The sequence below is a fragment of the Sturnira hondurensis genome, unplaced genomic scaffold (genome assembly GCF_014824575.4).
Source record: "Sturnira hondurensis isolate 20B ecotype Veracruz unplaced genomic scaffold, ASM1482457v3 Scaffold0009244, whole genome shotgun sequence".
Lineage (NCBI taxonomy): Eukaryota > Metazoa > Chordata > Mammalia > Chiroptera > Phyllostomidae > Sturnira > Sturnira hondurensis.
This window is the reverse complement of record NW_028081875.1, coordinates 5459728-5473540: the sequence shown is the minus strand read 5'-3', so window position 1 is coordinate 5473540 and position 13813 is coordinate 5459728. Positions and strand designations below refer to the sequence as shown.

The window sequence follows — 13813 nt, the reverse complement described above, 5'->3', positions numbered from 1 at the left end:
CCCCATCAACCTAAATTGCCTGATGAAATAGTATTTATCTTTCAGAATCCAGCTTAATAGCCACTTTCTCTGTGAGCCTTCTCTAACTTCCTTCTAACCTATTAGAATCAATCTTCTGTGCCCTGTATCAGTTAGGGAGAAACATAGGTGCAAGTGCAGAAACCCCAACTAATGGCAATAGAGGCAAATAGGGGGTTCATTCCCTCACATAGTAAAAAGTACAGAGATAGAAATGGTTCTGGCATTAGATCAGCTGGTGAATGCCATCCTCAGGGCTCTTCCTCCCTTAGCATATTGGTGTGTGTATCTTCATGCTGATTGTCTCATAATCATACAATGGCTGCTGCCATTCCAGACATTACATCTAAGTTCAAAACAGAAAGGAAGGGTGACTTTAGTTGGATATATTCCTTATTATCATTGGCCAAAACTGTGTCACATGCCATGGCTAGTGTCAGGGATACTAGAAAAACTGAGTATATTGTCACCCCCCGCCAAAAAAAACCCCTGAAAAGTCTGTTTTCTTAAAAATTACTTCTCATTATTGTTGTTTTTACTATGGCTCTTTCTATCACCTTGGCTATATCTGTTACCTGTTGCCAAAATAATGCTGTGTAACGAATGGCCTCAAAACCCCAGTGATATCCATACAACAATAAATACTTATTTAGCTCCTAGGTCTTTGAGAATTAACTGAACCAGTCTTAGATGGGCTTGCCTCTGTCTAAGTGTTAGCTGCTTGTCAGCTGATTCCTGACAGCCTCAGTTTGGACACTAGAGGTTACTTGGCCCTGCTCTATTTTCTCCAGCAAACTAGCTGGAGCATATCCACATGGCATTATCCTTATTGCATGAGGTGCTTTGCTGTGGTCAAACCTTCTTGTTCATTCATTTCCATATATTCCCCATAACAACCTCATAACCTAATTACAGAGCATGGTGTGATTGGTCTTGTGTTGAAGGTTCTGCAAGGTAAAGAGAGTTGCTCAACATCAGCCAGCTTGGAAGTATCAAGTCCAGGACTGGATGTGAGGTCCTTTACTCATCATGGGCTTTCCCCAAGGCTCCAGGCTGCCTCTCTTCCAGCAGTTGCTGTGCCAGGCGGTGCTACTCAGGCATTACCCTGATGGCTGGCAAAGGTGACAGCAGCTACTCTGTGAACAGCACCCTCTTTGGAATCCATTCACCTTGTATAAATAAGGCCCTGTTTCTGCACAAGCCTTCCCTGAGATGGTGTGTGGGTGTGAATGTATGAGGGACCCAGTTGCTGTCCTTCTGGAGAATGAAGGGCAGGTACATAAAACATGGCTCATGGGCCAGGAAGCACATGATCAATGCCAAAGTACAGATTCCCACACTGAGGGTCTGGATAAGTCCCTAGGGGAAAGGAGCCCCTGTCGTCATGAGGCTTGAGTTGTTGCTCACACAGACTCCCACCCCCTTCTTCAACACCCCTTACTCATCATGTCTATAACATGTCCCACATTTGCTTCTTCCATTCACTATTGCTCAGTCACTGGCTTGGATTTCAGGGCATGTTGCAGCACATTTGGATTGTCCCAGGGTATTGGCCCAGCCTGAGCATTTTTGAGATTCATATCTATCTTGCATTTTATAGTGTACCTTGTAAAAATAATGAGATTTAAAAAGAACATCACCCAACAACTCCACATCTGGAAATGTATTCTAGAAATGAAAAAGGACATATGTTTAAAGATTTTCATTGTAGCAGTGTTCATGGTCTATTCATTTATAGAGGAAAATAGCGAGTCAGTAAAAATAAGGAGGAAGCTGAGCACATTCATACATTTATGTAGAGGGCATATTTAAATGTGAGCATGCAATCAAAATAAAACTTTAATAATAAAAAATAATAAAGAACATCAGTGGCTCTTACTGGCAGCCACTAAAAGTGGATGGCTGGGATTTGAAATTGTCCCTCCCTCAGTGTGGTTGGGGAAGACAGCTTATAAGTAGGCATTGTGAAACTAGAAAATGGCTATTGGATGGTAAATGGGAAATGACCTCTGTATGAGGAAGCAGCTAGACTCCTTGGGAAGGTTAGGAGAGAGAACCCTGGGTTCAAATCCAAGCCCTGCCCATGGATAGCCATATGTCCTTGGACAATATACTACATTCTTTGACTTGTCTGAAAATTGGAAACAGCAACTCTCTGCCTTCTAGGAAATTGGGAGAATTAACTTTCGGCCAAGATGGAGGTATAGGTAGATACACTGTGCCTCCTCGCACAAACAAAAGAAGGAAAACAAAAAATTTAAAAACAAAAACAACCAGAACTGACAGAAAAACAAACTATATGGAAGTCTGACAACCAAGACATTAAAGAAGAAACATTCATCCAGACTGGTAGGAAGCTCAGAGACACCCAGCCAGGGTGGAGAGGATTTGTGGCAAGGTGGCAGCCAGAGGACCAGGGTGGGCATGGTGGCATCTGTCAAAGTAGGCAGCTTCACATCTGTGAGCAGATAAACCAGGAGGAACAACTGGGGAGCAACACAGACTGTGCAACAGGGTTGCAGCATGGGGAAATAGAACCTCAAAACCTCTAAGTGAAAAAAACCTGTGGAGGTTAAGGCCACAGGAAAAACTCTCAACCTCACAAGAGAGTTCATTTGAGAGACCCACAGGGTCCTAGAACATAAATAAGACCACCCACATGGGAATCAGCACCAGAAGAGCCCAGTTTGCTTATAATGGAGGAGTGACTGAAAGCTGGCCAGAGCCCAGCAAGTGACATTGTTCCCTCTCAGACCCCTCCTCCACACACAGCACCACAACCCAGTGATGTGGACTGCCCCACCCTGGCAAGCACCTCAGGCTCCACCCCTTACTATATAACAGGTGCCCGGAGACAAAAAATATGGCCCAAATGAAAGAACTGATCAAAGCTCCCCCATGCAAAAAAAAATTAAGTTATGATGAGAAAGCCAGCTTATCAGATGCCAAGTTCAAAACACTGGTAATCAGGATGCTCACAGAGATTGTCAAGTATGGTCGCTAAATAGAGGAAAGAGTGAAGACTACGAGAAGTGAAATAAAGGAAAATGTACAGGGAACCAACAGTGAAGGGAAGGAAACTGGGACTCAAATTAACAGTTTGAACCAGAGGAAGAGATAAACATTCAACCAGGACAGAATGAAGAAACAGAATACAAAAAATGAGGAGAGGGTTAGGAATGTCCAGGATAACTTCAAATGTTCCAACATTTAAATCATAGTAGCGCCAGAAGGAGAAAAGGAAGAACAAAAAACTGAAAACTTACTTGAAAAATAATAAAGGAGAACTTCCCCAGTCTGGTGAAGGAAATAGACTTCCAGGAAGTCCAGGAAGCTCAGAGTCCCAAAGAAGTTGGACCCAAAGAAGCACACACTAAGGCACATCACAATTCCATTATGCAAGATTAAAGATAAGAAAGAATCTTAAAAGCAGCAAGAAAAAAGGAGACAGTTACCTACAAAGGAGTACCCATAAGACTATTGGCTGATTTCTCAAAAGAAACCTTACAGGCAAGAAGGGGCTGGAAAGAAGTATTCAAAGTCATGAAAGGCAAGAGTCTACATCCAAGATTACTCCATAGCATTTAGAATAGAAAGGCAGATAAAGTGCTTCCCAGATAAGGTCAAGTTAAGGAATTTCATCATCACCAAGCCTTTATTACATGAAATGTTAAAGGGGTTTATCTAAGAAAAGGAAAAATCAAAACTATAAACAGTAAAATGACAAGAGGTTCACATCTATCAAAAGCTGAACCTAAAAACAAAAACAAACTAAGCAAACAACTAGAACAGGAACAGAATCACAGAAATGGAGATCATGTGGAGGGTTATCAGTGGGGAGGGGGACAAGAGTGTGGGGGCAGCTTTGCCAGCAAGTCCTCGCATCTGCCATGGATGAAAGTAACACTACCAAGACATGGTCTGCTTGGGGAGGAAAGGTGACCAACCTCTCAGAGAAAAAAGGCCAGGAGCCCCTTCCTCGACGGCTTTTATTGGGTTGTAAAAGACAGGAATATAGGTGGCAAGGATCAAACAGTAGATAACATTTCAAAGAAATCTGAGGGCTTATTCTGAGTCAGTGTCTGTCAGGAAAGGGGGTTGCAGAAACTTTGGGAGACATACTCATTTCCTGCTCGGATTTTTATCTTATGGATGAAAGCACTATTAGCAAAGCAGGTTTCACAAGACTTTTAGGAATTCTTTCTTACGCCAGATTTCCCTGGATCTCCTGTAGCAAGGCAACGAGCTGCACCCCTCCCCATCAGGTTTCTAGGCTTAATTGGATTAGAGCCAGGAAGCACTTCTCCCAGAGGACATGGGGACTCAGGCTATGTCAAAATAGCTTGGGGGGGGTGAGGGTCCATCACTCCCTCTTTGTTGCAGCTCCCAAGTCCTTCCATGATGGCCCCCCAAGTGATCGTGTCTGTCTTAGGTTGCCCCACCTCTGAGGGGTCATACCCATCATGGACTATCTGACCATGCATTGGGGGCAGGAGGATGAAGCAGAAGTAGCGTTTGCTACCAGAGACAAGCTTTGTCTTCTTAGTGGCTCGCATTCCAGAGGTCACACACTTAGCCACGGGAGAGAAGCTACAACTCCTGAAACCAGGCAGAGAGGTTTCCAACACAGGGGAATGGGGGAAAAGGTACAGGAATAAGAAGTACAAATGGTAGGTACAAAATAGACAGGGGGAGTGTAAGAAATGTAGACATCAAAGAACTTATGTGTATCAACAATGGATATGAACTGAAGGGGGAGGGATATGGGAGGTGCAGGGTGGAGGGGAATAAAGTGAGGAAATGGGACAACTGTAATAGCATAATCAATAAAATATGTTTAAGAAAAGAAATTGAGAGAACTAAATGAGATTATTTATATAAGCATGCCTGAATTCCTGGCCCAACAAACAGTGGCACATATCATCATCATCATCACCACCAACATCAATGATAATAAGTCTTTTGGAAATATAGGAATGGTCAAATTAATACAGATATGCTTCACTCTCTAAAACATTTGGGTCAACTGTAATTACAGTATCATAAATACCAATAAGTTCTCTGCAACTTTTTTCTTTTCCTCTGCATTTTAAAGTTTAACTTTGTAAATTATTTGTTTGTTTGTTTGGTTGGTTGGTTGTTTTGGTTTGGTTTTATTGATAATACTAGACTTTAGAGCAGTTTTAGGCTCACGGGAAAATTGAGCAGAAAATACAGTTTCCTTATTTACCCCGTCCCCCTTCCACATGCACAGTCCCCATCCGTGATAAACATCTTCTTCATTTTTTTTATTTTTCCAGTGGAAATCTGATTTCCTGTGATTAATATAGCAGAGAGTTAAAGCTGAATGTCTTGCAAGTAAAGTGGCAGACCTGTCCTCAGAAAATAAGAGGTGGAAAGAAGCCCCATCAACCTGGTGGGCCCCTCCAGGTGTCCAGAGGTAGTTGCCACGAGGTGTTTGATTGACAGTGGAGTCCACACCTTATACTGCATGCACACAAGAACTGATGTGGCTTTCTTCTTTTTTAATTTTATTTTTCAATTACAGTTGACATTCAAAACTATTTTACATTAGTTTCAGGTGTACAACATAGTGGTTAGAAAATCATATTCTTTACAAAGTAATTTCCCTGGTACTTTAAGTACTAACCTGGCACCACNAATGAGAGGTGGAAAGAAGCCCCATCACCTGGTGGGCCCCTCCAGGTGTCCAGAGGTAGTTGCCACGAGGTGTTTGATTGACAGTGGAGTCCACACCTTATACTGCATGCACACGAGAACTGATGTGGCTTTCTTCTTTTTTAATTTTATTTTTCAATTACAGTTGACATTCAAAACTATTTTACATTAGTTTCAGGTGTACAACATAGTGGTTAGAAAATCATATTCTTTACAAAGTAATTTCCCTGGTACTTTAAGTACTAACCTGGCACCACGCATAGTTACTATGAGTGGATAAAATGTGTTGGTATACACATACAATGAACTATTACTTGGCCATAAACAAGAATGAACACTTACCATTTGCAACACCATGGATGGACCTAGAGGGTAGTATTCTATGTGAAGTAAGTAAGGCAGAAAAAGACCGATATAATTTCACTTGTATGCAAAATCTAAATAACAAATTAAATTAATAAGTCACAAACAGACTTATAGATAACAGAGATCAAAATGATGGTTGCCAGAAGGAAAGGGAATTGAGGGCTGAATGAAAAAAGCAAAGGGATTAAAAAGTACCAATTGGTAGTTACAAAATAGTAGGAAGGAAGTAAAGTACAGCATAGGAAATATAGTCAACTCATGCAACTGAACACCAAAAAATAAAAAAGAGAGAGAGAAGCCAATTTAACAATGGGAAGAAAACCTGACTGGACACTTCTCCAAAGACATAATACAGATGGCCAATAGACATATGAAAAGATTCCCACTGTCGCTAATTATCAGAGAAATGCACATTTAAACTACAATGAGATATCGCTTCACATTTCTCAGAATGGCTATCATCAATAAATCAACAATACATAAATCTCCACATCCTGATCGGGATATGGAGAAGAGGGAACCTTTGTGCACTGCTGGTGACATTGCAAATGGTTCACTATGAAAACAATATGGAGTTTCCTCAAAAAATTAAAAATGAAACTGGCTTATGTCCCAGAAATTCCATTTCTGGATATATATTAAAAGAAATTCAAAACACTAATTTGAAAAGATGTATGCACCCCTATGGTCACTGCAGCATTATTTACAATAGCCAAAATACAGAAGCAACCCAAGTGCCCATCAATACATGAGTGGATAATGTGACTTTCAATAGCCAGCAGCCTTGACAGCATAGAGAGTCTGACAAATCTATTCATTTCTCAGCCCAGTCCAAATGTTGAGATTGCAATGTGTTAGATGGAGCTTCTTTCCTTGAAGCTGGATCAATATGTGATATTGGAATTTAGTCTTGGAGAGATGGTTTATGGATTTCCAAGTTGCCCTGGCTGTTTCAGTGAGTCGAGTATATCAGCTATAGGCAGCTTATTTAGTCTTGGTTAATCCAAAAGCATGCAGTTCTGTATTCCAATTACTACATTTGGCTGTCCTTTCAAAAATCATAATAAAGTCTGCTTATCGTTGGATCAAGTTATTATGCAAAAGAGGGTTTGAGTCCATTGCAATTTGGGAATGTGTATTCTGACTCATCTACAAAGCTATAAAATACAGCATTAATTTATTAATTGAGATTTTAAAGAATACACCAAAGGCAAGTAATTTTTTACCAATTATGAACAAACCAATAAATAGAAAGTTATTTTTAAGGCTTCTTTGCAAGCTAGGCTTCCTAAGTTCCTCAGAGAGTAATAAAGGGTAACAGAGTTGCTACCTCTCCACTGTCCCACCACCTACAAAAATCACACAAGAAATCCAAATTCAAAGTAGACAAATGAGAAAATATGGATAAAATACAGGTGAAGTCACACCAACCAAGGGAGAAACTATTTTGATTTATGGCCTTGCAAACCCTTATATAAATGTGTATGTATACATATACACATATGTATGGATTCTTATATATAATTTAACAAAAAAGATTGTACACACTATTTTATAATGCTTCATTTAGTAATGTAGTGTAAATGCCTTTTCACTACATACATACATGTAAATATAATGATAATGTAAATATGTATGTCACCAAATACATATTTACATTATCTCTTCCAACAGGATTTCTTTGAATGATGAATTATAGTTTATGTAACCCTTTCTCTGTTGTATATTTTGTTAGGTTTTGATCATTTATTATAGTGAGAATTTTGAAAAGAATATCCCTGGTGCATGTGTTTTAATGTACTTGTCTGATATTTCCACAGAATTGCGTGTTAAGATGTACTTTGGAACCTTACAATTTGGTTGATGAGGCAAAACACGCATGTGACAAGGAAAACAAGCACATAAATAGAGGAAGGGTATCTAAATTAGTTTGACAGCCAAGAGTCAAAGGCCAGAGAGGCAATGTCATGCTTGGGTTTCTATGCAAGGTTTCCTGAAGGAGAGTTGTACATGATAGAAGTTTAACTCAAATCGGCTTAAGTATAAAAGGTGTATTATCATCAGCTCATGAAATTGAAAGTCCACTTTTGTTTCAGACTGAGCTTGGTCCAGAGTTCACAAGGTGTCACTGGGCAACTGTGTGTGTGTATTCGTCTCTTGGTGAGCCACATTCTCAGGCAAGCTCTTTCTATATGGCAGCTGCCTCCAGCAGCTCCAGACTCCGGTGGTATTTATATGTCATAAGGAGAGAACCCCTCTCTCCCAGCTTCTCTGTTAATGTCTTGCAGACCTTCTGTTCATCTACCACTGTGTGAAGGGAAATGGGTATTCTGGTGGCTAGTCTGGGTCATGTGCATTTGTCCTGTGGTGAGGGAAGTGGACAATGTGTGACTGAAAGCCCTTCCCAATGAACAATTCTCAAAAGGAAAAATGCTGGATGGTGAAAAAAATAAGAGGATGCTGGAACTTGAAGGATGAGTAACCACATCCATTAGATGTTTTAGGTTGTGGGTAACAGGAAAATTCCAAATCAAACTAACCTGTTTGCCAATATGTTATGTTATGAGATCTGGAGGAAGGGTGGGTTCTAGCACCACATGATCAGTGATATCGTTAAGTTGACTGAGAGTTGACTTCATCTCAAATCATATTTCCTCAATATGGCTACCAATGGCGGTCAGAGCTCCTAACCTCTTTGTCCACAGCCGTTCCTTGAGGGTGAGAAACACCTGGCTCTGTCAAGACTATAAAGCCTTACCTTTCATTTGATTGGGCCAGCCTGGGTCATGTGCCCACCCCTGAACCAACAGGGTCCCTAGGGACTACTACACACTGATTGGTCAATCTATATCTACTCTGGGAGGAAAGGGTAGTGTTGCCTTTCACACGGGATATGGTAGATATTTGAGTGAAACTGAAATCCCATTAGAAGGCCTATGGAATGGACACTGGGTGGTCAACCAACAATGAAATCCAGGCAAGATTTCACTAGTTAGAAAGGAAACATGGATTTGGATGAAATGGAGAGGTGATTAATGGCCTGGTCATAGGTGACCAAAAATGTGGAAGGAAGATTACAGAGTCTGACCTGCAGGGAAGATGAGAGTGAACAAGGTCATTTGGAAGTATTCATTTATTTATTTCTTTTTGGCACATATATTTATTGAGTATCTACTATGCACCAGGCTCTGTGCTGAGTATAAATGAGGTTGATATAGTTCATATTCGCATAGACTTCTATTGGGGAAGACAGACAGTAAACAAATGAACTTCACATATAATAACAAGAAAAATAAAGCAGGGTGGGGAACTAGAGAGAAATGGGAAGGAGAAGAGTCCAAGGTTTCTTGCATAGGTTGACATCGATCCAGGGTCCTGAAGGAGACAATGGAGTCGGCCAAGGTGATGATGGGAGAATGTGTTCTTGGTAAAAGGAACAAAAAGTACAAAGGCTATGGAGCAGTCATCCAAGGCATTTTTGGGGAACAAGGAGGTGGACAAGGTGGAGAATGGTAGGTGGTAATGTCAAATAAGAGGGGCGAGATTGTATAGGCCCTCTCAGGTATTGCAGAAACTTTGTTCTTACCCTAAGTAAGATGTGAATTCATAATGATAGAGGATGCTATTGAAACAGAGACTGGCCAGACCCTCAGCCTGTGGCTCTGCCCTGACTCTGAATTTAATTACTTCTCCTCTCTTCTCTTCCAGGCCATGTACATGTTCTACGCTCTGGCCATTGTATGTGATGACTTCTTTGTCCCCTCCTTGGAAAAGATCTGTGAGGTATGTGCCTTGATCCTCAGCATGTCTGATCTGAGCACTGGTACTTCCCCAGCCTGCTCCACGGAGGTCCCAGGGAGCCATCCATACAACCCAGGATGGGAACACCAGACAGCAGCATGCTTCAGAGCAACGGTCAATATTAGCACAAAAGCTCCATCAATCTGCTTAGACTTTCAGGACACCCATCCAGAGTCATGTTTTAACACACATGGCCAGCTTTCCCTGTTCCATTTGGTCATAACTCATGGCACTTTAGTGTTCTGCTTCCAATTTTCTTTTCCTCTTTTAAATTCTGCTCTTCCTTTCTCCTTGTCGCTTCCTCCATCTTCCTCTCCTCTATTCCCTTCTGTTTCCATAACCCTCCCATGGTGATTTCTGGGGTCCTTGTAGTGTAATAAATCTTCAGCCACACATATCTGTCACTCTTCCTCTGTGTTTATGTACAGAAATGCTCCAAGCAGAGGTCTAAAAGGTGAGAAGATGAAACAACTGACCACAGAGACAACGACATGGACTCTCTTCTAAATCTGCCCAGTGATGGCAGGCTGAATACCAAGTTAAATCCTTTTCACCAGAAAATATTCAGCATATCTAAATTTTTTTCATTCTCTTTCCTCCTTCATATCTTTGTCTGTTTTGAAATGTAGTTTCCTTTATCTGGAAGGTTTTCATTTTATTTTATTTTTAATTCAGAATCACTTTTCAGAGGGGCTCTCCCAGATGCACCTCCCATCTGGAAGTCAAGTTTCTTTTTATATTTTAAGATTTTATTTATTTATCTTTAGAGGGAAAGGGAAGGAGAGAAAGAGAGAAATATCAATGTATGGTTGCCTCTCGTGCATCCCCTGCTGGGAACTGGCCTGCAACCCAGGCATGTGCCCTGACTTGGAATTGAACCTCGATCCTTTGGTTCACAGGCGTGTGCTCAATCAACTGAGCTACACCAGCTAAGGCATCTAGTTTCTTTATGTAGATCTCAAACTTTATTTTCCCTCCCCTTTCCTTTCTTCCTCCCCCCAAGTTTCAGAATTCACTAGGTCTTGGGAGCCAGTAGGGAACAGCAGTTTCATTTCTAGTAAGTTTCCAGGCTCTACTGAGCTACCAGTCTGAAACCACACTTTGAGAACCACTAACATAAGCATTTCCTTCTATATCCTGGAAGTCTGTTAGTTCTGTGTACTTAAAAATAAAAGAATTGTTCCCCAATAATCCTAGAGAGGCTCCAGAAATGAGTCCCGGATATAGTAGAAGTAGGAGGAGGAAGGAGTGAGGTGATATCTGAGGTGGATAGTATGTAAGTGTGGAAGCCCTTTGTTCAGAGTTAACCTGGGAACAGGGCCACCTCATGTGGAAGATGAAGAAGCTCTGAAACCCTTGTAAACTGGAGTCATTTGCGATCTAAAATATTGCCATTTGGTGTTTTATTTTTATGCAAAGCACTTTACTCTCTCTCTCTTTTCTACACAACTTTTTTTAAAAATAGCAAAAATTCTCTTCTGCAAATGTACCTGTTGGGTTGGCCAAGAAGTCTTTATGTTTTTTTCTGTATAACAGCTCTAGTAATGCTTAGCTGTCTTTAACTTCATTCAAGACAACTTTGTTAGATTGTATTGTGATAGCTGTCATCTCAATGTGCATTAAAAAACTTATCAAATTTTAGTGAATTTTTGTGCAGCCATTTTAATCTTTAAGATGGAAGAAGATATGCAACATTTCTGCATATTATGCTTTATTATTTCCAGAAAGGTTAAAACACAACTGAAATGCAAAAAAATTAATTGTGCAGTGTATGGAGATGGTGCTATGGCTGATCAAACGTGTCAAAAGTGGTTTGCAAAGTTTCCTGGTACTGTTGACATTTTGGCCAGATAATTCTTTGCTGTGGGCTTGTCTTATGCATTGATACATGTTTGGCTGCACCCCTGGCCTCTACCCACTAGAAGCCAACAGTGGAAGATAGATGACATACCCAAAGGATCCAAATCAATAAAATGATGATGAGATGATGGTGAACGTATCCAAATCAATAAAATGATTGGCGAAAATGAAAAACGTGTCCTTTATATTATGGAAAAAAACATAACAGACTTTTTGGCCAACCCAATACAATTGTCAGAATGTATGTTATTCAACTGAGGAAATCCATAGAACCTGCAAGCACACCCAAAGGAAACAAGATGAAATGTATTTTGGTCCCTGCTATCTAAGGGTTGTAGGGCACAGAGCAGCTCCTGAGTGATATACACAATGGGTTGGATGAAGTGCAGGGACACTGGAAAGTACAGAGAGAGAAAGGGGAAGAGAGGTCATTCAGCAAGAGGATCAGGGAAAAGCTCATGCAGGGCTGGGTTGGAGGGAGGATGTCAGTGGCAACACATTTCAAGAAATGATATTTTTGAGCAGAGACGAGTCTCAGATGTAGATCTGATCAGGGAAACCAGGGCTGGAATTGACATGTGACCAGCCTAGAGAATGCCATCCTGGGATGTGAGGAGTTGTTCACTGCCTGGGAGGGAGCTGGGAAGGCTTCAGACAACTGTGTTCTGGTAGATGGAAGGAAGCTAGAGGCAGGAAGTGATTCTAAGCACCTGGTGAGATGCTGCTATGGCAGAGTGAATTAAGAATGAAATGGGGGATATAAGGAGATATGGAGGAAGAAGCCAAGTAAGTGGGTGAGAGAGAAAACTGGGGATGATCCCAAGGTGTGGACTCTAGAACTAATGGGGAGACTGAGCTGGAAAAGACACAGCAATGCAAGGCTCATAGCCCCGGGCAAGTCTTGTCAAACCACCCAAAGAGTGTGAGCTCTGCTTTAAGTGGCCTTCCCACAGACTCCCTGCTCCTGGTGAAACAGGATGCCAGCATACCCTTACAATCAATCACACCTTTCAACCTGAGGTATCAGCACCTCCATCTTAGGATCTCCTCAGAAATCAATGTGAAGTTTATGTGTTTGGTCAAGAGTGAGGAACCCCAGGATTCCAGATCAAAGTGCTCCCTTGGGGCTCATGCAACAGACCTTAGCTGGTCAGGGGAGCCAGTAGCTTATACCAAGGCCATACTGCTCTTCCTTGGCTGAGCAAGGAAGTGCAGCAGCTGGTGCCACAGGGAAGAGTGCCCTTCAAGAGGAGGAGCATCTCTTAGCTGAGATGCCTGGAGGAACTGGCTGTTTACTGACTGCCAGCAGCTCACTTTCTGAGTCATTAATGAAAGCAAAAACCTAAACACACTGACCAGCTTCTAATGTGTACTTTTCTTGTCTTCTTGCAAGTCACCTCTGGATTAACAAATAAGGTGATCTGGAGAGTTTGTTTTATAGAGTATCCTGGCAGGCTGGTGCCTCGTTACTTTCCGCTCACACCTCACTCTTCCTACTCTAGGCTTTCAAAATTGCATTGAGGCACCAGCCCCCAAAGCTTCCATAAACTTATACAATGAAGTCTCAAAAGCTAGTTATCATGAGCCTAATTTAGCCTGAGATCAGCATGGTATTGAAAAAAATCAGGATATTTTGCAGTAAAAATGTGGATTTGGGGCATATCTTAAAAGTAAGGAAACTTGGATGGAAGGAAACTAGATATCAGGTGGTAGGCACACAGTAGGGTATATAGATATTATAAATATAGACACCTAAAACTTATATAATGTTATTAACCAATATCATCCCAATAAATTTAATTTAAAAATAAAGATATTTGGCAACTCAGTGGAAACTGAGTGGTGCTGACTTAACCACTCCTCCCTATTACCTGCACGGCCCCTGGGGACATTGGGGTTTGGAACCCTTACATCATGCAGTTCTCTCCCTGATCCTGCCCTTCAAGGAGGACAATGAGAAGAGCTGTGGCCCAGCCAGGAAGGTCAGTCAAGAGTGGCTGAGCTCTGGGAGGAGGTGGAGGAAGGACCAAACTTGAGACCTGGGAGTCACAGGGTCCCCAGGAAGAATTCCATTCACCTGTACTTTGCC

The 13813-nt window shown here is 41.4% G+C and overlaps 1 protein-coding gene across 1 annotated transcript in view; it reads left to right on the top strand.

Annotated features, from left to right (window-relative positions):
- Positions 1-13813, top strand: part of SLC24A3 (solute carrier family 24 member 3) — a 598815-nt gene that overhangs the window by 416465 nt on the left and 168537 nt on the right. Inside the window, exon 4 of the mRNA XM_037057030.1 lies at positions 9772-9846. Within this exon, the coding sequence (XP_036912925.1) occupies positions 9772-9846 (75 nt within the window). The remainder of the gene's footprint in view (positions 1-9771; positions 9847-13813) is intronic.